This window comes from Helianthus annuus, chromosome 6 (assembly GCF_002127325.2).
Source record: "Helianthus annuus cultivar XRQ/B chromosome 6, HanXRQr2.0-SUNRISE, whole genome shotgun sequence".
In the NCBI taxonomy this organism is placed as follows: domain Eukaryota; kingdom Viridiplantae; phylum Streptophyta; class Magnoliopsida; order Asterales; family Asteraceae; genus Helianthus; species Helianthus annuus.
This window is the reverse complement of record NC_035438.2, coordinates 4059170-4084611: the sequence shown is the minus strand read 5'-3', so window position 1 is coordinate 4084611 and position 25442 is coordinate 4059170. Positions and strand designations below refer to the sequence as shown.

Here is a 25442-nt window from a genome sequence, read left to right as displayed (position 1 = left end):
TCGTATATTTGTGTTTCCGGTTTAAATTGGTTGTGTTGTTTAAAAGTCATCCTACGTTTGAAGGAAGCTAGCTTAACTGCTATGAGATTGGAATTTGCACCAAAGTGTTTGTGGATGAGCCCCAAAACACATAGGCCAGTTTCAGTACCACCTAAAGATGTCAACATATTCCTACCTTTCCGCGTGTTCATGAAAATCTCGTAGGTGGTTACTAAAGATCTCACCTATATGATAACCCATGTTTGGAAATGGATAGAAAAGAGGGAAATTTACATCACCAGGTAGTGATTTGAGACGAGCGGGAAGATGGAGAAGATGATGACGTGGAACTGGAAAGAAAAGAAGCGCCAAAGTAACTTAATGATGAAACCTAGCATGTGCTATAGTAGCATGTCGTCTATGAGAATCCTCAAAATGTTTTGGGCCCGGAGCGAGTAAAAAAAGTGAGCCCCTGTAACAAAAATGAGCCAACCACAAACCTTTTATTTATTTTGGTTTAAATTTGTAATGTGGTTTACTTGTTGCCCTTTTTTATCTAGTTGTTTGACAATTTAAGTAGTTAGTCCTTATTATATATGGGTTAAAAAGGATCATGCTAATCACACACGCCAAAATAATTTTCACACCCCTAAGCGCTCCGCTTTGGCCAAAGCGCGGCGCTTAGGGCGACAAAAGGTGATACGAGGTTTCGAATGACTGACTGAGTGACAGACTGACAGACATAAAGTGTGACTAGGTTTCAGTGAGCCCGTGAACCCTAAGCGCCGCGCTATGGCCAAAGCGCGGCGCTTCGATCCCACATTCTGGCTTTAAATCATTGGCCAGACAACGGATTCATCACTCGAATTGTTTTCTGTCGATCTTCTTTGCTCTATTAGTTAAATTTTTTGAAAAAACGATGTCGTGGTTCAGTAACTATCTTTTCGGTGATTATTCTGACGAGTCGGTTGTTCCTGATTCTTACGAGGGGACCGCTATTTCTGACTCGTTTGAGAAACCGGTGTCGTCCAACTTGAGGGAGACAGAGGTTGTCTCTGGCATTCGTTATCGTGATAACACGGTGCAGCTGGATTTGAATACCCCTGTGGAGGACCCTTACGCACAACAAGGTTATTCGAATTTCGGTTACGGTGGCGACTATAGCTTTGTACAGCAGGAGTGTTATCCAAACGACAGTTACGGTTGTCATCAAAGTTATTCAAATTTCGGTTACGGTGGCGAGCAAAGCTTTGTACAGCAGGAGTGTTATCCAACCCAGAGTTACGGTTGTGAACAAAGCTTTGAACATCAAGTCTATTCGAATGTCGGTGACGATGGTGAGCCGGAGGATGTGTCTGTTGACGAGGAAGGTTGTTACCCGGTTACATTTTCGTTTGATACAACGCAGACCTTTTCGTCACGTAAAGAGATGGTGCGTTGGGTACAAGACACGGCAAAAGACAATGGTTACCTCATTGTGACAAAGAGGTCGAATAAAAGAGGAGAGAATTACAAGATTTGGTTTCAATGTACTTTTGGTGGGGAGCATAAGAGTGTAGCTACACAGAGGAAAACGGGTAGCAAGAAAATAGGCTGCCCGTTCGAGATGATCGGGTTTTCGGAATCATCCGGAAGTGTTTGGAGGATCGAGGTGACGAAGGCGAAGCATAACCACACTCCTATTGAAAACTTCGAGGGTCACGCGTATGCGAGAAGGCTTTCTTCGGAGGACAAAAAACTGGTTAAGGAGTTGGCAGAGCAAGATATTCGCAACCAAAGTATTTGGCGAACGCTGATAAAAAACAATCCGGCTAGAAAGCTTATTCCGAAAGATATACACAACGCTGTTCAGAAGATCAACGCCGAAAAAAATGTAGGTAACTCTCCGATGCAAAAACTTGAAAACATTCTTATCGAAAAAAATTACACTTATTACATGCGCACGAATGAGATATCGAACGAAGTTGAAGACGTCTTCTTTGTTCACGAAAAATCATTCACTATGTGGTGTGCCTTCCCGCATGTGCTAATGATTGACGCCACATACAAAACGAACATGTACAACCTGCCATTTGTTCAGGTCGTAGGCATGACGTCGACAAACAAATCGTTTACGGCTGCTTGTGCTGTAATTTCCGCCGAGAAGTCAGAGAACTACCTATGGGTGTTGCAGAGGATCAAGTCTATGCTGGCAGGATGTATGGAACCGCGCGTGATTTTAACAGACAGGGATTTTGCGCTAATGAACGCGTGTGAACAAGTTTTTCCAAAAGCGCATAAGTATCTTTGTCGGTTCCATATTCAACAAAATATTAATAAGAACAGCAAGAGGAAATTCTCTGACAAGGAGTGGAAAGAATTCGTACGTACATTTTGGACATTGTGCGAATCTACGACCGAGGAAATTTACATGTATAACTTGGAAAACTTTGAAGCACAGCTGAAAGAGGCTGACCGTGAACGTGAGTATTTCTTACATAATTATGTTCAAATTTTATATAATAACAAAAACTGACTATTTACGTTTTTTAATTTTAGAGGTTTATGATTATATGAAGAAATCCTGGTTGGATCCGTACCGTGAAAAGTTTGTATCTTGCTGGATTAACCAAACTATCAACTTTCGCCAGACTACGACCAACAGGGTTGAGAGCATGCATGCAACATTAAAAAGTCACTTTCCAAGTCATCGCAACACACTGGATAAACTTGTACTGTATGTTGATCATGTTGTTGCTAAACAATACGCCGAGATTAGAAGTACCTTTGAAACAAGCCTCCGAAAAGTGATGACGCACCACAAGAAGCAGCCCATGCTTGCATATATTCTCAGAAAGGTTTCAATATATGCGATTGAGCTTTTGAGTATCGAACTAAAGCGTAAGGAAGACGGGTTGAGAGCCTACGGTGCAAGCTGTGGTTGCCAACTTTTTACCAGCTGTGGTTTGCCATGTGCCTGTCGTTTGGAAAAGTTGGAAAATAAAGGTAATTATTATTTTTGAACTTTCTCGTTATGATTTTGCCACCTAATTTGTTTTCATCCACAGGTCAGCAAATCCGGATCACACACATAGACGTGTTTTGGAAGAAGCTTGACTTCAAGCCTGCAAGGAATAAAATAGAGGATATTGATGTAGACGCGGAATTTGAAAAATTGAAAAAACAGATCGATCCAACACCCCCTCAAGTGAAAAGGAGCTTCTTTGAAAAGTTTCAGCAAATCCTCAATCTAGGGGACAGTAACAAAAAACCTCCTGCTGTTCTGAAGAAAACTCGTGGTCGACCAACATTGAAAAGGCAGGAAGAAAGAAAGGCTGAAGCTGCTAGACAAAGCTCTTACAATCCGTCAGAAGAAACTTGGGTCGATGCCTCAGACGATCTTCCCCGTCACAGCTCGTACGTATCAGCCGAAGATTCTTGCAGAGGAAAGAATACCAAACCGCTCAACCTACACCCTGATTTCCCGAATATCAAGCTCGGTCCTAAGACGGATATAGCGATCCGCAACTACGCATCTCAGATTCCCAACGTGATCCATCCATACATCGTTAAAATAAAGGACGTGAAACCAGATGGTCATTGTGGATTTAGATCGGTGGCTGTTGGGTTAGGATTGAAACAAAATTCATATTTGAAGATCCGGGAACAGCTTTTAAAGGAGTTACGTATGCACGAATCGCTTTGGAGGCAGGTTTTCGATCCGGAAAATGTAGGACATTATGATGAGCTGGTTAAACGGATCGATTTCAAGGGGGTGGGACGAGCAGGTATCGAAAATTACATGACGATGCCTGAGACGGGGTTTCTTATTGCCCAACGATACGGTGTGATTGTTCACACCTTCGACATTCGTGGGAGCGATACAATTTTCCCTATGCTGGGCGGCCCAAACGAAGCTGATGAACCTCACCTGGTAGTTGCGGTTGTGTTTGTCGACAAGGGTCATTTCATACATGTAGAGCTTGGAGGTTCTTATCCAATGCCTCCCCCAAACCTACTATGGACAGCGAACAGAACAGAGCGCGCAGCAGCCTGGCATACATTATACAGTGATCAGATCAACACGTACGAAATGCTTACGTATCGTGCCCCCGACCTTAATGCAACCCCATATGTTCACGATGTATCTTAAATGTGTTTAATAATAATCACGTTTGTGTTCGTGTATCCTAAATGTGTTTAATAATAACCACGTTTGTGTTTGTTCAATATACGCGTTACATCACGTTAAAAACCGAATGTCACTGACACGACCCAATCGGATTCAATACGCACTTGTACGACCCGAAATGACAACATACATCATAATACTACAATTAATGAAAAATTAAGTCATGTTCATGTACGGTAGGCGGCTGTTACACATAACACTTCTCACAGGAGTACTTGTGATTTCAAACCTAAATGACACGAGATAACGGAATAAGACATCACACGTAACCGATTTGATCCGAAACTTGCCGTATAGTCCATATATATTAAAAAATGATGTATAAAAGAAAAAACGGCAAATTTAGACTATTTATTGACCCGTTTGTTAATTAAATACAATTTTAAAAAATTTAAAAAAACACCAAAACGCCCCGCTATGACCATAACGCAGCGTTTTGGACCCAAAGCGCCGCGCTATGGCCATAGCGGGGCGCTTCGGTCCCTCGTTATACCCTGAAGCGGGGCATCTTCCCCCTCACTTCACCCAAACAACCAAACACACACAAACAGTGCGATTTACACACACTCGAGCAAATTTCGTTGATTTTCAGAGCTTATCTACATTATAAAGGTTAGATCTAAAACCCTTAGTCTTCGTGTATCATTTCATTCGATTATATTGCATGATTGTTGTTGATTTGAGGTTGATCCGCTGCCATGGGGGGTTCTGTTCTTCAGAATGAAGAACCAAAGCGCCGCGCCTAGGCCATAGCGGGGCGCTTTGGTTTATGTTGATTTTTTTTTTAATTTGTTTTATTAAATAATCTGTTTAATTATTATTATTAGTTTATTAATTTTAATTATTATTTGTTGTTTAATTATTAATATTTGTTTAATAATTATTAATATTTGTTTAATTATTAATATTTGTTTAATAATTATTAATATTTGTTTAATTATTAATATTTGTTTAGTTATTATTATTTAATTATTATTTGTTTAATAATTATTATTTGTTTATTTATTATTATTTAATTATTATTTGTTTAATAATTATTATTTGTTTATTTATTATTAGTTTATTAATATTTGTTTAATTATTATTATTTAATTTTTATTTGTTTAATAATTATTATTTGTTTATTTATTATTATTTAAGAGTTAATTACACAGTTAGTCCCTGTGGTTTACTGAAAGTAACAAGGTCAGGTACTAATAGTTTAAAATCACATTCTAAGGTTCTAACTTTTCATTTTGTAACAATCTAGGGTATTAACACTAACTTTTGTTATCTTTTCTGTTAAATTAAAGTGAAATTACTAAACTAACCTTTTACAACTACAGGGGCCATTTATGTAGTTAAATTTATTTTAATTTAGGGACCATTTGTGTAACTATTCTGTACTAATGGTTGTACTAGTGGTTTTTCTAAAATCACGATATACACAGACATACAATCTTAGGTGTACAAATGATAGAGGGAGAAAGTAACAGAGCCAGCGAGTCTCCGGCGATTGGCGGAGCTCCGGTGCGTGGCAGGCATCAACCTGCTAAACCGAGACTAAGGAATCTCATGATGGTGAGAGATTGTTCAACAATCAACAGAGTGGTGGTGGTGATGTTCTCAGCCGTGACGGATTGTTCAGGGGTGAGTAGGAACGTGATTGGGAATGAGTCGGGTTGGTAGAATGAGTTCGACGAATGGTGGGGTGACTTAGTGGGTTCTAGGTTGTGGAATTTCTAGAAGCATGTGGAGGCGGAACAAGTGGCGGGAGGGTGGCCGACTTGGTTTAGTGTGGTTTGATTTGTTCTAAAAAAGTGATTTTTTAACTACCTCAAATTGGGGATCTAGATTCTAAAGGCTGTAGAATTATGTACGAATTCAATTAAAGGTATAAAACAAAATCTCCTTTGTTTTTCTTTTTCAGTTACATATGATTCTTTACTTTCTGAATTTCAATATATGTGTTGATTTTATTAATAATATTAATTTGAAGAATATTGGAAGAAATTTTATTTTTTGGGGTTCACTTTACAACATGTGCCGTTGAAGATCCCTTTTTGCCAGACCAACAACATCGTGTGAGAAGTTAGAAAAGCTTCAATTTTTTATTTCACACACTCACACTTTTTTTCCAGAACACAGCAAAATCGTTTGATGGGTATGATAGATAATTAAATGAAGTGGTTGAATATTTTGTTTAAATTTGAATTGATTAACTATTATTTGGGATTTGATGAAAACAGGTAGGAAGCATGGCTGGTCAATTTGTCAAGCTAAGATAAGATCCTTTTAAGGAGAAAAATGGTGTGAGATTACCAAGTTGTAGAGTGGATAATGTAAACGATGATGAGTTTAATTTGAAATCAAGAACACCTGACCCATAAAGAATTTATTTTATTCATTTATGGCCCCTATAGTTATAGTTGTAAAAGGGATTAAAATAAAGTTAACTACATAAATAGTCCCTGTAGTTGTAAAAGGTTATTTTAGTAATTTCATTTTAATTTAACAGAAAAGTTAACAAAAGTTAGTGTTAATACCTTAGATTGTTACAAAATGAAAAGTTAGAACTTTAGAATGTGATTTTAAACTATTAGTACCTGACCTTGTTACTTTCAATAAACCACAGGGACTAACTGTGTAATTAACTCATTATTTAATTATTATTTGTTTAATAATTATTATTTGTTTATTTATTATTATTTAATTATTATTTGTTTAATAATTATTATTTGTTTAATAATTATTATTTGTTAATAATTATTATTTGTTTAATAATTATTATTTGTTTATTTATTATTATTTAATTATTATTTGTTTAATTATTAATATTTGTTTAATTGATCAACGTGCAGGGATGGATTTATCCGATGAGGAGATTGAGCATATTGATGAGGGAGTGGAGGGGGGCGAGGAGGAGCCGGAGTGTCCGTATCTTCAGTTTCCGGTGGGGTCACGGGCGAGAGGGAGATGCGCTAGGTTGCGCACTATACCGATTGGGGAGCACGTAGGTATAGACTGGGAGCTGCTAGCTACCGTGGGGGAGATCGAGCGGGCGCGAGAGATAGTTGGGCTAGATACTCCTTGGTCGCGCCTATTTCAGTTGGCGATGGAGGACTCGTACCCGGAGCTTACGTACGAGTTTTGCTCTACGTTTACATACGCGCCGCATCCGGCGGATTACGTGGAGGACCCTTTATTTCCGGTACACGAGGTTACATTCCGTCTGGCCGGTCAGCAGTTTGAGATGAGTGTGCGGGAGTTTGCTGTCCACACAGGTTTGTACACTGAGCCTGAGCTTGATACTGATTTGTATACGCAGGCTGTTACGATGATGGACAGGCAGACGCTTATTAGTTTCTGGAGGGCCATTTCCAGGGTTCCCTTTGGGAAATCCTGGCAAAAGGCCACCACCATTGTAGATCCCTTGTACCGATACCTGCACCAGGTGATTGCGTCGACTATCGTGCCGCGGGGTTCCAGCAAGGAGAAGGTCAACCTTAGTGACCTTTTCTTTCTTTACTGCCTACTACGCCGCCAGCCCTGCGATCTAGCAGCCAGCCTGGCAGAGTACTTTGCTACTGCATACCACCGGCAGCTCCGCGGGTTTCTTCACACTGGCTCGTTTATCACTGCCATTGCACGATCGCTAGGGATCGTGCCCGAGCTAGATCCGCTGCTGTCCGATCCGGTCCCGTCATCTAGGTTGGGCCGCGCGTCAGTATCCGCTATGCAGATCACCCGTACCTTTGATGTCGGTCTGCGGTTCAGGGGTGCTGACGGACTGATTTTTCAGCCAGTGGAGTTGCCGGAGGTCATCCCGGTTGTTATCGAGGCGAGGCCTGGGATCTTAGCCCCTCCTGATGTTCAGCAGGCCGCTCGGCGGGCTCAGCGACGGGCTCTGGGCATCGATGAGCCTGAGGATCAGCCTGAGGGTCAGGCTCAGGCTCAGGCTCAGGCTCAGGCTCAGGCTCAGGCTCAGCCTCAGCCTCAGCCTCAGGCTCAGGATGATCCGGCGCAGGAGGACCGGGTCGAGGAGGTCCACGTACCACCAGTTGAGCCAGCTCCTGAGCCTCCACAGTACCCGCAGCACGTTTACGCTGACCTACCTCCGGTAGCGCGTGAGGTGGCTCGGGACTTCGACCGGCGCCTCAGACATCAGGGCGCACTCATTGAGTGGATGGTCGAGACGCTCGTTGAGCTACGAGAGCTCGCTGCGTTGCCTCCACGTCCCCTCCCACCGTCCCCACCGCACGAGGATTAGTACATTTAGTTTGTTTGTTTAGTGTTTTGTTATGTATTATTATTGACTCAGTTGTACCTTTTTGTTGTGTATTGTATGTACAAACTGATATATATATATATATTGCAGTTAATCTTCTATTTACATCACGTTGGTTCTGGATTGTTTACGTTTAATGCTTTCTGTATATTTTATTTAACGTGTTCGCTTTATTTAACGCTCGTTCAACTTATTATATACACCTTCTGTAAAAATAACGACGTAACGACGTAATTATAAAACAACGTTAATTTAATAAAATAACGACATTTTAATTCAAAAAAGGCAACATTCAATCATTCAAAAACAAATTCCCATTCATAACGGCAAATATCACATAAAAATTTTTTACTTCAAAAATATCTACCATACTAATTCAACCAAAAATCCCTACAAAACTAACCAAAATCAACCCAAATAATCCCCACCCCAAGCCGTTTGTCTTTTTGCAAACCCAAAGCGCCCCGCTATGGCCAAAGCGGGGCGCTTTGGCTTTGGTCAACAGACAAGGACTGACAGTCAGTCCTTGTCTGTTGACCAAAGCCAAAGCGCCCCGCTTTGGCCATAGCGGGGCGCTTTGGGTGTGCAAAAAGACAAAGGGCGTGTGCGAATAGACCTAGCCGTTAAAAATCCAATTTGGGTTTTATTGTTTATGGGTTTAAATATACAAAAGATTATATGTATAATATATATTTCTTTTAAATTTGGGCCCTCGAGAAGACCTGGCCATGGGCCATCGTCCACCTAACCTTCCCCAAAGACGGTCGTGTATAGGACTAACAAATGTGGTAAGCGTCACCTCACATGAGGCTTTATATTCAACATACTTGCAATGGTATAAACTATAAAGCCCCCGAATTATTACCCAATTAGTATTATTTAATTAAATTTCGATTTGTTTTTTGTATTAAATAATCTTTCTGCCCGTTAACGCTCACCAAGTGGTTAACGAATCTACCCGTAGCGCTCCCCATAGCACTCAGGAAATGAGAGAGTTGCTCCATGGGACGCCAACGACGATGAGGTGCAAGGGAGAGGCAATGACGGGTCAAAGGGTACGATCTAACGTGTATAGTTAAACAACAATTGCCATGCCCAACAGGCCAAAATCTAATTCCATTGGGATTATTACACTAATTGTTTTTCGAAAACATTGAGTAAACAATAGGCTTATATACATTTAACTTTTTTTTGGATGTGAAATTGAGTTTGCATCTAACATTTCGTCCTCTAATAAAAAAAAGAACTATAATCAATCTTTGTTTCTATTTGTCCTTGTATTATGTCTGCCCGTTAATCGTTATACAAAACAAGTAAGATTTTTGTTCTATTCCATTAATACAAAGATAAGAGTTACACATTATACATACAATTTTCCATTAACTAAATTTCTCTCTCGATTCGCACTTCCATTTTTTGTTGTTTGATACACAATCAGAAAGCGAATAAAGGAGAAACAAAGAAGTCGTAGTTGAAGATGGAAATGTACAAACTAAAACGACGTAATTAGCGGGTGTTTAACGACTTAGAATCTGGAGAGAAACTGGAGTTGCTTGAGGAGTGGAGCCAAAGTCTCCATGAGCTTCTCACAAGGATGGTTGTGTACGCCTTCATAAGTTGTCACTACGATGGAGTCGTCTTTTGCCAGCCTTTGAATTTGCTTCTTTACATTGCATGTATGATGAGTGCACCTATAGTAACTCCTGCATTTTACATCCACACCCACAAACAAAAAAATTAATATCAAGAGGAAATTAACACATAATGTACATATCTTAAATTAGCATAACATATGTTGTTTATTTCACTTGTAAGCATTCATAGAATAAATGTAAATGAATTGGAGAATTGTTTGAGATTTTTTAACTAAACCATTATAAGTTCTTTTAATTGTTGTACATTTTGTTTAACTTTGTGAGGTTTTTCATATTTTTTTATAACAGTTGTAAGTGTGGAAATTATTTTTAACGTAGAAGAAAATCATAAATTGAAGTAAATCATACGACACATATTTCATAATGATCATAACAGAAAAAAAATCATAACCCTTCAACAATTTTATGAAAGTATTAAAACAAAATCACACATTGTAGTTGTGGATGATAATGTAATTTTTATAAAATTTGAATATACGTTATTTTGTACCATTCATAGGTTAAAATTTACCATTAAAGATTACGTTAATTTGGATTGAACTATATAATTTTTTAGAGGGTCATGCATAGTAATATTATGACCCGAGATTTATGAATTTAGTTTATAAAAACACATTGTTTTGCCATTGAAAAAGAGACAGTGAAGCAACTTTTTGCCGTTATCTTTATGTCGATGCAATTTCCATATGGAGAGTTGATCATTTTCTAGAGTAAGCTTTTTTATTATTACTATTATTTTTCTCCTTTTTTTGTTTTAATTATTTAAATAGAAATTGATTCAATATATTCATTAGATGGGTGAGAGAACCGTATAATTCATTTATATCTTTTGCTTTAATTATGATACAAATAAGATAATTATGTAACCGTTTATGACCCTACTTTATTTTCAACCCAATTATATTAATGAAACACTACATACGACTATACGAGCGTTAAACGGTTCCCAAATAATCCTATTTAAATTGAATATATATCGAACCCACCCCTATTTAAATATATACAAAACTGTGGATTTGCTTTTAACCCGTGTTTTTTCTCCAAAAGGTGGTAGTGGAAAAAATATTTACCAAAACGAGTTATTATCTGACTCATCAAAATGTTCATCTACTTTATGTGGTTGAATACTATTATATAAAAGGGAATATGTCACAGAATAAAATTAAATTAAATGTAAGAATTAAAATACACTTAAAAATAAATTGAATTTGCCAAACTAACCCAATTGATTTAGTGAATAATTTAACAAATAACTCCCACTTTAAAATATTTAATTTCAAGAAAGTTTCACTAGATTCTAGACCGGTTAAAAGTTACCAAAAAAATACCAAAGACAGAAGAAAGAACTACGAGGATAGTAGTCCTTTCAATAGTTGTTAGAAAAGAAAGGTTAGGTCAACTTATTTACTCATTATTGCTCACCAAAGAGAGACAGAGGTCAAAATGGGGCACATTTTATATTGAATTAGAATGTCAAGAATTCAAACACATGTACTCTTTCCACATGGAAAAAAGTTCATTTCGGATGTAAGATAAATCATAAATTACCTTAAGTTTTAATTAATTAATAAACCCATATTCATAAATTACTTTGATATTGTATCATCAATAATAAAAAATATATAAAGTTCGACCTAGAAGGCTAGTTGGATGATTACTCGAGTTTTTAATAAGATAAAAAAAAATTATAAGACTGTGGTTAACAACTTTACTATTTTTTTTTGTTGGATTTTTTGGTATTGTCTTGGTCATATGATATGGGTGACATGGGTGCAAAAATTTTTTTATAACAATCTACATACATCAAGCTATTTTTAATTACTAGCTAGAATGAGTTTAAATATAAATGATCAATGATAAAATACATATACTAATCAACGAATCATCGTTAAATTTTCTCAAGAAGCACACATGTAGGAGGGATGATCATGATTAACTGAGGAAAAGGAACACTATGGGTGTAATGCATGCGGCACTGTGGCGGCACAGCAACACCGCCGCATTGGTTTCGGGTATGAGGATCAGGTAGTGCAATTTGGCAGACCTAGCCAACTCGGGTACCATGGGCAGAACCGAAGCATGCGTTTGCGTGTATGGAGTTGGGATTGAACAACAGGTTTTTCGGATTTACCATAAATTATGTGGGTTAAAAAATGGAATCCAATATAGTTTTTTGATACTCAAAAGTACATTTTTTTTTTAATTTAATCACAAACATATTGAAAAGAAATAATAAAACAAAAATCCAATATAGCTTTTTTATATAGATGGTACATTAATTTAAAAATGAAAAACAAAAAAATTGGGTACTTCCTCCATGGGTAATTTTTTTTTAACTTTTATGTAATTTTATTTATTATGTGTGGTAATAAAATCGATTAATATTTATGTTTTATATGTATGATTTTGGGTTGCCCTTATCAGTTTGGGTACATTGGATTGGATTTAGCAAGGGGCGGTAGCACGGCTGCCCCTCAACCCCGTCTCCGTAGTGTAAAAATACTACTTAACTCTATTTTCATAGTGTAAAAATAGCTCTCAACTCCGTTTCCGTTATATAAAGAATACCCTGATCCTAAAACAAAAAAAAATTAGGATAACCCTAACTTTGTGGGCTAATTCCGCCACTAGGATTTAGTTAAAAATGAGGTGGTTGTTTCTCAACTAAAATCATGCCCCTAATATCCTTATTAATTGTCACCGTTATCTATCTTGAATTCATGATCCAAATGTCAAATATTTCGTTGCTCTATATATATTTTTTGAACGATACGTTGCTCTACATATTTGTATAAGTAAAATATATTGTACAAACAAACTTGTATATCATGAAATGCATGAAGAAAGAATACCTACAATTATTAATAGAACGGACCCTTTCATTTTTGCTCGCATGTATTCATGCATGTTTATATGATAATTTTGAGTTCATATATAGTTCAATAAACAAATCTAAAAATTCACTCATTTGAACTTGGGTATCGAGTTCTTTTTGACATAATAATCGAATGAAGTTATATCTACTTTTTTTTAATTGTTTGATAGAGCTTTCACCAGTTTTTAACATAAGTGAGGTTTCAAATTATACTTTCATTTGGATATAGAACGAACACATGTATTCATGCATGTTTATTTGATAGTTTTAAGTTCATACACGGTTCAACCAACAAATCTAAAAATTCACTCATTTGAATGTGGGTATCGAGTTTTTTATTTTGAGAAAATAACATCGAAGTTATATATATAGTGAAACTGTAAAACAAATATTCTTTAACGTAGGATACGTACGATATGAAATTACGCATGCTATAAAACACAAAAGCCTAATCATGCATGAACAAAACCATAATCACACATGTTGAAAAATCATAACTATGCATGATTATGGTTTTCAGTTTTATACCATGCGTAATTTCATATCGTACCATCACACGATAAGATATGTATATGTTATTTTTGAGTGAATTCAAGGATTGTCCTTTATTTTTATACCCATTTTCAGACGTTGTCCTTTATGTTCAAAATTGACGAGTTTTGTCCTTTATGTTTTCATATCATACACGTTTTGTCCTATAGGCCTAACACAGTTAGTTTTTTCAGTTAAATTTGGTCATATGCTTTACACATGAAGACATTTTTGTCAATTCAAAGATAAGTTCAACGGCGGATTTGCAGCTCAAAGCTTCTGCAACCTTTGAATTGACAAAAATGTCCTCATGTGCAAAGCACATGACCAAATTTAACTGAAAAAACTAACTGAGTTAGGCCTAAAGGACAAAACGTGTATGATATGAAAACATAAAGGACAAAACTCGTCAATTTTGAACATAAAGGACAACGCCTGAAAATGGGTATAAAGATAAAGGGCAAATTCACTCTTATTTTTTGCTAGATTTTCACGAGGATATTTCAACACAAGTGAGTTTTCAAATTATACTTTGGTATAAGTTGAAATAGATAGAGAGATGTATCATGTATATATGTATGTATGCATGAAAGAAGTAGTACCTGGGATGTTTACTATTTTTGACAGATTTTTGGCCATACTTTCTCCATTTGTAACCATCATCAAGAATATCTTCACTACTTCTTGTATGAAATGCAACCCTAGATGGAGTCACCTTCTTACCCCTCCCACTTTTCATGGATTTCTTTTCATCTCCTTCATTCAACCTTCTTCCCCCTTGATCCACATTCATGAAACCCGAAAGAAGGCTAACCCAGTCCACATTACTGCTCTCCAAACTAACATTATTAATATCATCCACATGATCATTACTCATGGTTACAGGTAACTGAGGTAAAACCGCAGAAGACGAAGATGACGGGTACTGAAACATTGGATTATTATTAATCAAAGGGTTAGGAGTAGTACTACTCATGTAATCCAACATAAATGGATTCATGTTGTTCATGTTAATCAGGTTGTCATTCATATGAGCTTGTGAAGAATGTTCATCTCCTTCCATGCTAGAGAGAGAGAGAGAGAGAGAGAGAGAGAGAGAGAGAGAATGAAGATGAGAAGGTGAATGCAGATGAAAGAGGTTGGTCTGTCCCACACACTTGCTATATATATAATAGATTATATGTGTGTGAACATAGAGATAGAGATAGAGAAAGAGAATGACTTGTATAAGTTGTAGAAAACCAACTAAATGCTACCTAATTTTGTTGAACTATATATGTTGTTAAAAGATGTAGATAAGCTACGAAACACCTTTAATTTCCATGTGTAATGCTCTCGTCAATTCATGCGTACATTTATTTACATGCAAGGTGAATATATATTTTAACATATCTCTCTCACACACACAGGAGAGAGGAGATGTTGTTTAACAACCAGTCAAGGTTATTTTGAGTGAAGTGTACATATCAATCGTTGTTGTGGGTAGTTTAGAAAATTGATATTCACTCAGCTTGTTGTTTATGTATAAGTTATATATTATTCATTATACTAAAAAGTATATAATATTTTAAAGTGTGTGTACACATCTTTTTAGAATACAAAGTGTCATAAATATCCTTTAGTAATTATTAACCGACTAATATGGAATCTAGGAATTTTAATATAAATTAAGCATTTTTTTTACACACATTAATACGTTTCATAAACAACTCTATTTTAACCCTTACTAGAGGAAAGGCCCGTGCGATGCACGGCATGACCAACAGTTAGTGTCCTTCGTTTTGTTGTGTGTTCGAGGAAAATGTTTATGTATGGATAAAAGATAATTAGCCAAAAGACAATGTAAGAGAAGCCATACAAAACGTGATAAGAGCTTGTACCATAAGCCGGCCACACAAAATGTAAGGCGTGCATAGCACAGGAAACTTTGTTTGCGGAATTTGTTTAAGAACAAACATGTATGCCAAGTCTAAAAACATATATTACAGGGAAAAAACTTAAAGGAGTTCACAAAGCTGCCGGTTTTATTCAATAATTCACGAAATCTTCTGCCGCTAATGCATGGCCATGTAGTCCACGTTCCCCTCAGTAGTTACCCACAGAATCATCCGAATCAGAACCTTCATAAGTAGGGCTGTGAAAGAAAGAAAGGAAATGTTAGGCAGAACTTTAACTTGGATGACGTATATGTTAGCAGTTCATATTCCATTATTTTGTAATTAAAACTTGATGGGGTCGTATGCGTTCTCAAATCGAAAAAGCGATGGGGTTGTATGCGTTCTCAAATTGAAAAAGCACATAACAAAACCAATGGTGTAATTGTACTTGTTTATAGTTAGTGATAAAGAAATAAACATATGATGTTTGTATCATATAATATTCACTTTTGAACATTTACTTAAACACGACACAAATGGATATGTAGTTATGTGGTTCATGGAATTTGGTAAGTCAAAAGTATATATAGAAACTTACATGTACTTTCTGATTGTTTCTTTGAGCTTTACCGGTGTCGGTATTGTCATCACCCCTTTACCCTTCCTAGTCATGGGAGTAGGAGTGGATGTATGTGGATGTATCAACTTGGATGGTTCGGGTGGTGCCCACAAGTGAGTGTAAGCAGTTTGGGAGCGTTGAGATGCTACCGTCAGAGTTCTGTATCATGACTGGAGTGGTGTAGATATGCAAGAGACCCGATTCCGCATTGAGTATAGACTCAGCAGTGGTGTTTGTTAGAATTTGCGCAGTGTCATCGAAGCACATGATGACCGCATTTGCCGTGGAATCGAGCACCTCAAGTTCAAGATGGAACCTGTTGAAAGTTTTTTTTTTTCAGATGTGAAAGTGTATAAAGGCGATTGCCAACGCACATAACTATAGAATATGAAAACCAAACCTTGCTTGTGGAAACATAACTGGGTTTTCACAACCAGCACACCACAGCTCCCCGTGTTCACGCGATGTACCTTTCATGCATTTTCCTCCGCCACACATAAGTCTGAACCACTCTTCGCTATTACGTACGCCTTTAATGGCCACACGACAATTGAACTCAGCATTCTGCATGGATTAGAAGGAAAACATTTAATGTATGGATAATAATAATGCCGGGGGAAACAATCGAAATTATAGAAAGTTTTGATACCGTATGTTTCTTATTTTCTCGACCATGGTGTAATATTTCTTCAAGAGTCGCCAAACCTTCTGAACAGTTAGCAACAGCAGTGGTTTTCTTCATGTTGGCAGGTGTCTTCCGATATTCAGCCACAGGTTGCATAATGAAAGGGAGGATGCTTGACTGTGGCTGTGTAATTATAGAGACATGATAAGTAGCCTTTTGGGATGACTTATGGCAGTTTTCATTTTAATGAAAGTTTAAATGCAAAAAATGTTATAGGATCTGAATATGTAACATCTAATTGCATTAATGATAACAAATAATATTAACAATAATAAATGATGGTAACATATATTTTGATGTTATGGAATCTGAATATGAGAAGTCTATATATATATATAAATCTATATTATTAAATAAAATGGATGATTCAATTGGTTAAAATATATTTGAAAATCGTTTGGTACATCCTGGGAAAATGGGGAAAAAACCAATTTTAGCAAAATAAACAAAAACCATTTCATATTTTTTTTTAAAATGTATGATAATATGAACAATGAAGGCTGAATAAGTACCAGGTACGCTCCGTCTTAGATGAGTCAACCAATAGAAGATGTGACACCCTTCCTTCCATCTGAGGTAAAATAAATTATAAAATGTAACTTCAAACTTTATTATTTTTTGCTTACAACATGAAATTGGAGCATCAAACGTATTAAACTAATCAACTAAATACAATGGCAATAGTGAAAAGTATTAGATGCCTACTGCCACTCCACATTACTTTTTTTTACAAATAAGTACACCAGTGACCATCATATCATATTAACAGTGTAACTTTCCTCCTAACATACTTGGATTGTAATGAATGCACATTATTGACAGGATATGATGTTGGCTAATAAGAATACTTGAATTAGAAAATCCGAATTCGGCATGTTCAGTATAACAGATCCGAATTGGTTTTTATAAACACATGTAAATTATTTATGCTTGTCTCCCTAACTGTTTAATATTTAATACTAATCAACAATTACCAATGTGGAATAGTCTAAAGTATTGCAAGTTATAGATATTCGTATTTAAATAAGATGTACCAATATCAGTTTAAACTAAGTTCTCAATTCAGCAATCTAACACAACAGACCGATGAAAGTTTTAAGATATCATGAAAAATAACAAAAGAAATTCTAAAACATATAATGAGACCGTTGTCAAATTAAGGAGCATCTAATATGGATTTCTATTACATCGAAGCCCTGCCATTTCCTCTAAAAACATTAAGCTTATCAATCACATCTAAACTAACAGTTTCCAAAAGCAAATTTAACGTTTAACTATGTTATCAAAATTCACGATGTTGGATTCATTCGAAAAATAATTTGTATTATGTATACCTCTTAAAAAAGACCTTCTGATGATGCGAGAGCAACTTCGATGAACTGTGCAGGTTCAAGATGTCGATCTTTACAAAGAAAATAAACAACAACGTCCTTTCGGCTCTTCTGCTGCCACTCCGACTCCATCTCCTGCGTTGGATCTGGACATCGCTGCTGATTTTCACACAGACATTTCATGGAGCACCTTGTATGCAAAATTTGAAAGAAAATGAAACAATGCAAAGTGACACTCAATTTGGCCCCATAAGCATAAGTTTATAAAACAAAAATCACTAAATACGGTATTAACAACTTTATAAAACTTTAAATTTTATAAACTACATTATCTATATATATTATATAAAAGATTATACAAAAACATGAGGTCTCACCTTACAAAGTATAAACCGGTAGCTTCCATCCACAAACTAATACAAAATGGGTATCCTCAGATTCAATAAAAGAACCATCGGATCTTCCACAGATCAAGATTCAATCAATCGAAACTCCTACAACAAAAAGTTAATATTTTTAGTGTAAATTAACATCAAATATCAACAACCCATGATTGATATAATCATATATGTACCAATTAAGATATAAAGATTGAGAGTTTTAGATCTGATTGGGGAAAGATCTGTTGTTATTGTTATATAGGATGTGGGAGATTGAAGAAGATGGCTGTTTAGCTACCCTCTTCTTCACGGGTAAGAAAATGTGGAGACCATGAGAGAAGATGAATGAATGAAGGGGTGACTGCAAGGTTTTAAATTACTCACCTCACGCGATTTTAAACTTTTTTTTTTATAATCTTCAATGTTTTGTGAAAATTAGAATGTTTGTTAGGGACACGGAAATGTATCCCTTGAAAAGTATTCTGGTGATTATTAGGGACATTGAAAGTTGAAAGGTAGTGTGGTGATTTGGGTGGGGTTGAGAGAGAGATAGGGACCACAGAAATATGGCACTTGGTGGCCAGCCAACCAAGATTAGAAAAGTAGCGTATGAAAAGTCAACATTTCAAGAATTTCCAATGGGTCAAGAATTTCCAATGGGTCAGTTAATAACACTTTCAATCGTAGACGATCCGAAAGGTAAAAACATGACTGAAATTTACCGAAATATGTTTGACTTACGAAAGAGTCAATATTGAAATCAACTCTGAAGCTGATAATTAGTATGTTCGACTTACGAAAGAGTCAATATTTGACTTAAAAGAAACTAATTATTGAAAAAAATGGACTGACCTGCACTTGACTAACTCAGTTGGGGTGGCCAAAATGGCAACAGCAACTCCAGCACCGGCTCCAGCAAACACCTGCTGGTTCACGGTTAAGGGTGCACCGGGCTCAGACCTCAAAAGTGCTTCCATTTGCCCTCTAACTGTAAACAGAACAGCATTTAGAGCTGCCACAGTGGCAAGAGGGGCACCCATGCCTTTGTATAGACCCCGTGGACCTTCTGCTGCTATTGTTTGTTTAACGGCATCTATTGCACCAGAATATCTAGGGAGCTGACCCAGTGGAGGGACGGGTTGACTTTGAAGTTTGACCTTGATGGTATCAAAAGGGTGTCCAACTATCAACTGTGCCGCCCCTCCTATTGTTCCGGCGGTTAAGTCGTTTGCTACATCCGCCATCTGCGAGTTCGTATGAACAAAAAGAAAATGAAAAACACGATATGTTTGAAAAGTTCGATTTTTTTTCACTTAAACTCACTGGTTGTCTGAAAAACTATGAAACTTCAATCAAAAGTCATCAAAACATGTCCTTTCGGCTCTTATACTGCCACCCGGCTCCATCTCCTACGCTGGTTTTAAAATTGACTTAAAAGAAACTAATTATTGAAAAAAATGGACTGACCTGCACTTGACTAACTCAGTTGGGGTGGCCAAAATGGCAACAGCAACTCCAGCACCGGCTCCAGCAACCACCTGCTGGTTCACGGTTTAAGGGTGCACCGGGCTCAGACCTCAAAAGTGCTTCCATTTGCCCTCTAACTGTAAACAGAAAAGTAGCGTACGAAAAGTCAACATTTCAAGAATTTCCAATGGGTCAAGGAGGGTGGGTGGCAAGTTTATGTTTTTTTTTCTCCTTATTTTGAATAACGCGAAACCTCCAAGTAGTTAATCGTACACAAAAATAATTTTTTTCAACAATTACATACCGATGATGTCGACGATAGTACGAATCTGCAAGGTATCCATCGTCATCTTTGGAACCGGAGCCAAGGAGATTCTTGGAGGAAGCGGTTCTCTCTCCAAGTAGCCAAGAAGATATTGGAATGCCAAAGGCATGCTCAAGTTTGTTGCTGATGTAGATCATACCAAAGAAGAGGATGCCATTGCAGAATTCTTGTGTTGGTTCACCAGCTAACTGATTCTCGTGAAATGGATCCGAGTTAGCATGTTAACACCAAGCTTTATGGGGGTCCACCTGCAGAATTGTAATCTATCAGATATGTGCTGATAAAATATGTGTGGGTCAAGTAACAGGTCAAAACAGGGTTGAACAATATGCTGATTGTCGTTCAGTTTCAGCCAATCAAAATCTCTAAAATGGATGAAAACATGTCCAAGATCAACCAAAAAACAGTTTGTATAACTTTTAAGTTATCCGAAACAACCTGTAATCACAACTAAATCAACCCAAATTCAGACCTTTGATTCGTTCAAACAACAAACCTGGATTCACTTTGATTCGTTAATCAGATTCAGTTAATAACACTTTCAATCATAGACGATCCGAAAGGTAAAAACATGACTGAAATTTACCGAAATATGTTTGACTTACGAAAGAGTCAATATTGAAATCAACTCTGAAGCTGATAATTAGTATGTTCGACTAACGAAAGAGTCAATATTTGACTTAAAAGAAACTAATTATTGAAAAAAATGGACTGACCTGCACTTGACTAACTCAGTTGGGGTGGCCAAAATGGCAACAACAACTCCAGCACCGGCTCCAACAACCACCTGCTGGTTCACGTTTAAGGGTGCACCGGGCTCAGACCTCAAAAGTGCTTCCATTTGCCCTCTAACTGTAAACAGAACAGCATTTAGAGCTGCCACAGTGGCAAGAGGGGCACCCATGCCTTTGTATAGACCCCGTGGACCTTCTGCTGCTATTGTTTGTTTAACGGTATCTATTGCACCAGAATATCTAGGGAGCTGACCCGGTGGAGGGACGGGTTGACTTTGAAGTTTGACCTTGATGGTATCAAAAGGGTGTCCAACTATCAACTGTGCCGCCCCTCCTATTGTTCCGGCGGTTAAGTCCTTTGCTACATCCGCCATCTGCGAGTTCGTATGAACAAAAAGAAAATGAAAAACACGATATGTTTGAAAAGTTCGATTTTTTTTTCACTTAAACTCACTGGTTGTCTGAAAAACTATGAAACTTCAATCAAAAGTCATCAAAACATGTCCTTTCGGCTCTTATACTGCCACCCGGCTCCATCTCCTACGCTGGCTCTGGCCGTCGCTGCTGATTTTCACACAGACATTTCATCGAGCACCTTGTATGCAAAATTTGAAAGACAATCAAACAATGCAAAGTGACACTCAATTTGGCCTCATGAGCATAAGTTTATAAAACAAATCAGTAAATAAAACATCTCTGAAGCGCATAACGAACCTGTATATAAATCTGAAAGGAGCTTCAATCGCAACAAAAGCTTCGCTACAACACATCGTTCGTCAACCAGTCTCTTTCATCATCTAACTTGTTTTGATTGTTGTTGCTAATTAACTCCCATAACAACCATAGGGACACTGAAAGGTATCCCTTGAATTTAAAAGAAATAAATGTAACGTTTTACAAATACGAAGTTAAATCAACCTTACCGTTTACTCATTTTTGTTTCAATGGCATCAGCATCCACTGCAATTCCAAAGTACGCCAAGACAGGGTGCAATGATACGTGCGGGAAGGTGACGATTCCATACCCTTTTGGAATTGGTGCGGATTGTTCTCTCAATCAATGGTACATCGTTGATTGCAACAACTCCACACCATATATGTTTGCATTCAGCCACCTAGAAGTCTTGGGGGTAGACTTGGAAGATCAGATAATCACTGTTAGTACGCCAAAAATCTCTGATTGCCAAACTCCTTGGAATAGCAATCTGACAATGAGTATCGATCTGGGTAAGAGCCCCTTCTTGATTGATTATTAGGGACATTGAAAGCTAGTGTGGTGATTTGGGTGGGGTTGAGAGAGAGATAGGGACCAGAGAAATCTGAAAAGTCAATCCTTATTTTGAATAAACATTTTATATAATCATAACTAATCACCATCAATTATCATCAATTAATAATCCTTAAACACCAATCATTATTAAATTAGTGGAGAGAGATAGAAGAACCCAATTTAAAACAGCCATTAATTTTGGTTTTAAAATTGAACTTATAACTAAACTTTAGAATATATATAGATGTCAAACTTTCAAATATGAAGTTCCCAAATACCTTTTAACGACAAAACATTACAACATTTCGCAACGTACAATCTTTAATAAATAAAGGTAAATTGAATTTTAATAATTTTAACTTTGATATATTGGTCCGTAATCTCAATTAAAGAAATATTTTGTAATAGTCTCAACTTTTAACCTATTTTTCCTCAGCGATTTTATAGTAACTAAAAGTTAACCCAATAAGTTTTTCCTGACGTAGACTGCTTATGTGGCAAATAATTCAAAGTCTTGCTAACATGGACTTCTTATGTGCAAAATAAGTTAAAATTACAAAGCTAATTTGATGACGTGGATTACTTATTTTACAGTCCACGTATACAAAAACTTGGTTAATTTTTAGTTATCATGTTGGAGTTGTCACAAAAATATTCCTTAATTGAGGCTATCACAAAACAATTTCTCAGTTGAACTGTTGCCTACTGATATTTAAAAATTTGGATTATTAACATTCAATTTTTTTATGTAAGTATTGATTAAATGTAAAATAAGCATGATGGTTTGCTATTACTAAATATACTATTATTTTTGTTCATAAACTTTTACGATGACATATTAAACTTTGAAAAAAATTATGGAAAATGATTACACATGAACAAATTATTTAAAAACCTCCATTAATATATTTACTAATTGTAAGTATATTTATATTAAAAATCATGTTTTATCCTGATATTATACTGATTTTTTGCAATTTTTTACATTTTTCTACAATTAAAATTTTGTTTGAGAAAAATAAGAATTTCGAAATGTTAATTACTTCGTATACCTACTTGAAAGTATAGTTTTATCTCTCTATGAATTTTGATAACATGTTTCTGTAAGATTTGAAATGAAAAGTTATGATTAAAGGTATATATAATTGTGTAAATAAAAAAATTATTGGCTATATATGAAATTCTTCCAAAATCGAAACAATTATTTGGAACTAATTTTGGTTTCAGGTGAACCTCATTAATCAAACTCATTAAATTTGTTAGACTTGTCGAGTTGAAATTTTGGTTTCATTTATATTTATATGTAACATTTGAGAATAAAAAAAATAGAGTGAATTTCAAGGATTGTCCTTTATCTTTATACTCATTTTCAGGCGTTGTTCTTTATGTTCAAAATTGACGAGTTTTGTCCTTTATGTTTTCATATCATACACGTTTTGTCCTTTAGGCCTAACCCAGTTAGTTTTTTCAGTTAAATTTGGTCATGTGCTTTGCACATGAGTGCATTTTTGTCAATTCAAAGGTTACAGATGTCACACCCCCAAAATCCACCTGCGGAGTACTACCGCTTGGAGGAGTGACTGACCAGGATCCAGCCACCAATCATATTGAACAAGCATATAAGTAGTTATAAAGTCTAACCAATACAATTGGTGTTCAATCAAAACATAGTTTAAGTTGCAAGCGGAAGCATAAGTCTTAAAATTAAAACATAAGTTCAATTGTTTTCAAGTTTAACATGGCACGCAACTATCCATGTCCCACAACAACTCTCCTTCGTGCAAGCTCCAGCTAAGTACCTATGGTCCTGCAAAACATGTAGTAACGAGTCAACAACAAGTTGAGTGAGTTCACAGTTGGGTGTTCGTTTTAGTTTGTTTCGAAAACAGTTTCCTTAATCTGGCATCCTGCCGTGGGGGTTACCCCATAGTTGAAAACGTGACTTGTTTATTCCCGGTTACTCTGGCATTCCAGCCGTGGGGGCTACCCCGTGTTAGTTATCTGGAATTTCGGCCGTGGGGGCTACCCCATGTATACACTAGACTCGTTACCATATCGACTGCTGACTGTAGTCATGTTTATGTGCCCTGAAACTGTCAATGTCTATCATCATTGACGTGCCCCAGATCCATTAGTTCACGCTCGTCCTCTGCGGCACGGTGTGAGGTTTGTCAGACCTAAATAGCGCTATCTAACTAATGACCCGCTCGCCATTGGCCCGACGATTAAGTCGATATAAAAGGAGGGACTTCGTGATAGAGTTTTTGGTCTAGTACGAGTTATCTGTCCGTGAGGACGAGGAATTACATTCCTGAACCATTGCTGTCCTACCTAAGGAGGACGAGGAATCTACGTTCCTTAACCCCATTCCCAACCCAGGGAATCCCATGCTTTGTAGAGAGTGTGAACTCACCTTGGTTTGCTCGGCAGATACACAGAAAAGTCAATCAAGTTGTAAGTGGTCAACTACGTCCTAACATAGATACCATTCATGTCAGATTCAGACCAAGTAGTGCACGTATGTTCTACATGCATTGGACACAAGTAATGATCATGGCATACAAGTCTAGCATGGCAGTTCAACAACAGTTCGCAACAAGTTCCATCGTACATTCATGTAATAACCAAAGTCTAAGTGTGACCCAAACAGTTGGTCTCGTAATAGCATGCAAGCCCAAAACACGCATTCAACAGTAACACAAGAAGCCCATAAGTCCGGCCCAAATACTCAAACCCGTAGCAGTGTGGAAGTCCAAATAGTGTGTACATGCATATGGTCTCGAGTCGAGACTGTGCGGTCTCTAGTCGAGACTGTGCGGTCTCGAGTGTAGCTTACAAGATCTCGAGTCGCAAACGAGGTGGTTTCGGGTCATGCATGTATTGGTCTCGAGTCGCAACCGGACTCGCAAGCATGGTCTCGGGTCATGATGTTTGTGTGATGATCATGTGTGGTCTCGAGTCGAGACTAGGGGTTCTCGACTCGCAACCTGTGTCGCAACCTATGTTCTCGAGTTATCATGTTCATGGTCTCGAGTCGGAACCAGGGGTCTCGACCCCCCAGCAACTGCTGATTCTGCACAGTTGTACTATCCAATGGAAATTTGATTTCATGCAACAATTGTGTACTATCCATTTAAACATGTTTTCTTGTCTAACAATTTACTAAAATGGATCAAACAATCAGATTTCAAATATTCATAACACATTCATAGCACATTCATGTTGTTCTTCATATATTCAAGTCATGTTCATGTTGATCATCAAACTTGTTCATCA

The 25442-nt window shown here is 37.0% G+C and overlaps 3 protein-coding genes across 3 annotated transcripts; all 3 read right to left on the bottom strand.

Annotated features, from left to right (window-relative positions):
- Nucleotides 1–9717: 9717 nt before the first annotated feature.
- Nucleotides 9718–14602, bottom strand: LOC110945166 (probable WRKY transcription factor 24). The gene is made up of 2 exons (XM_022186771.2): nucleotides 14081–14602; nucleotides 9718–10120 (listed from the first exon to the last, which is right to left on the bottom strand). The coding sequence occupies exons 1-2, from the start codon at nucleotides 14539–14541 to the stop codon at nucleotides 9943–9945; spliced, it is 639 nt and encodes a 212-aa protein (XP_022042463.1). The 5' UTR covers nucleotides 14542–14602; the 3' UTR covers nucleotides 9718–9942.
- A 3869-nt stretch (nucleotides 14603–18471) lies between these two features.
- On the bottom strand, nucleotides 18472–19614 carry LOC110944298 (mitochondrial carnitine/acylcarnitine carrier-like protein). Its single transcript, XM_035974732.1, has 2 exons — nucleotides 19223–19614; nucleotides 18472–18484 (listed from the first exon to the last, which is right to left on the bottom strand). Exons 1-2 carry the CDS (start codon nucleotides 19612–19614, stop codon nucleotides 18472–18474), a joined length of 405 nt encoding a protein of 134 aa, XP_035830625.1.
- A 574-nt stretch (nucleotides 19615–20188) lies between these two features.
- On the bottom strand, nucleotides 20189–21454 carry LOC118479668 (mitochondrial carnitine/acylcarnitine carrier-like protein). The gene is made up of 3 exons (XM_035974326.1): nucleotides 21351–21454; nucleotides 20879–21270; nucleotides 20189–20410 (listed from the first exon to the last, which is right to left on the bottom strand). Exons 2-3 carry the CDS (start codon nucleotides 21268–21270, stop codon nucleotides 20347–20349), a joined length of 456 nt encoding a protein of 151 aa, XP_035830219.1. The 5' UTR covers nucleotides 21351–21454; the 3' UTR covers nucleotides 20189–20346.
- Between the last annotated feature and the right edge of the window lie 3988 nt (nucleotides 21455–25442).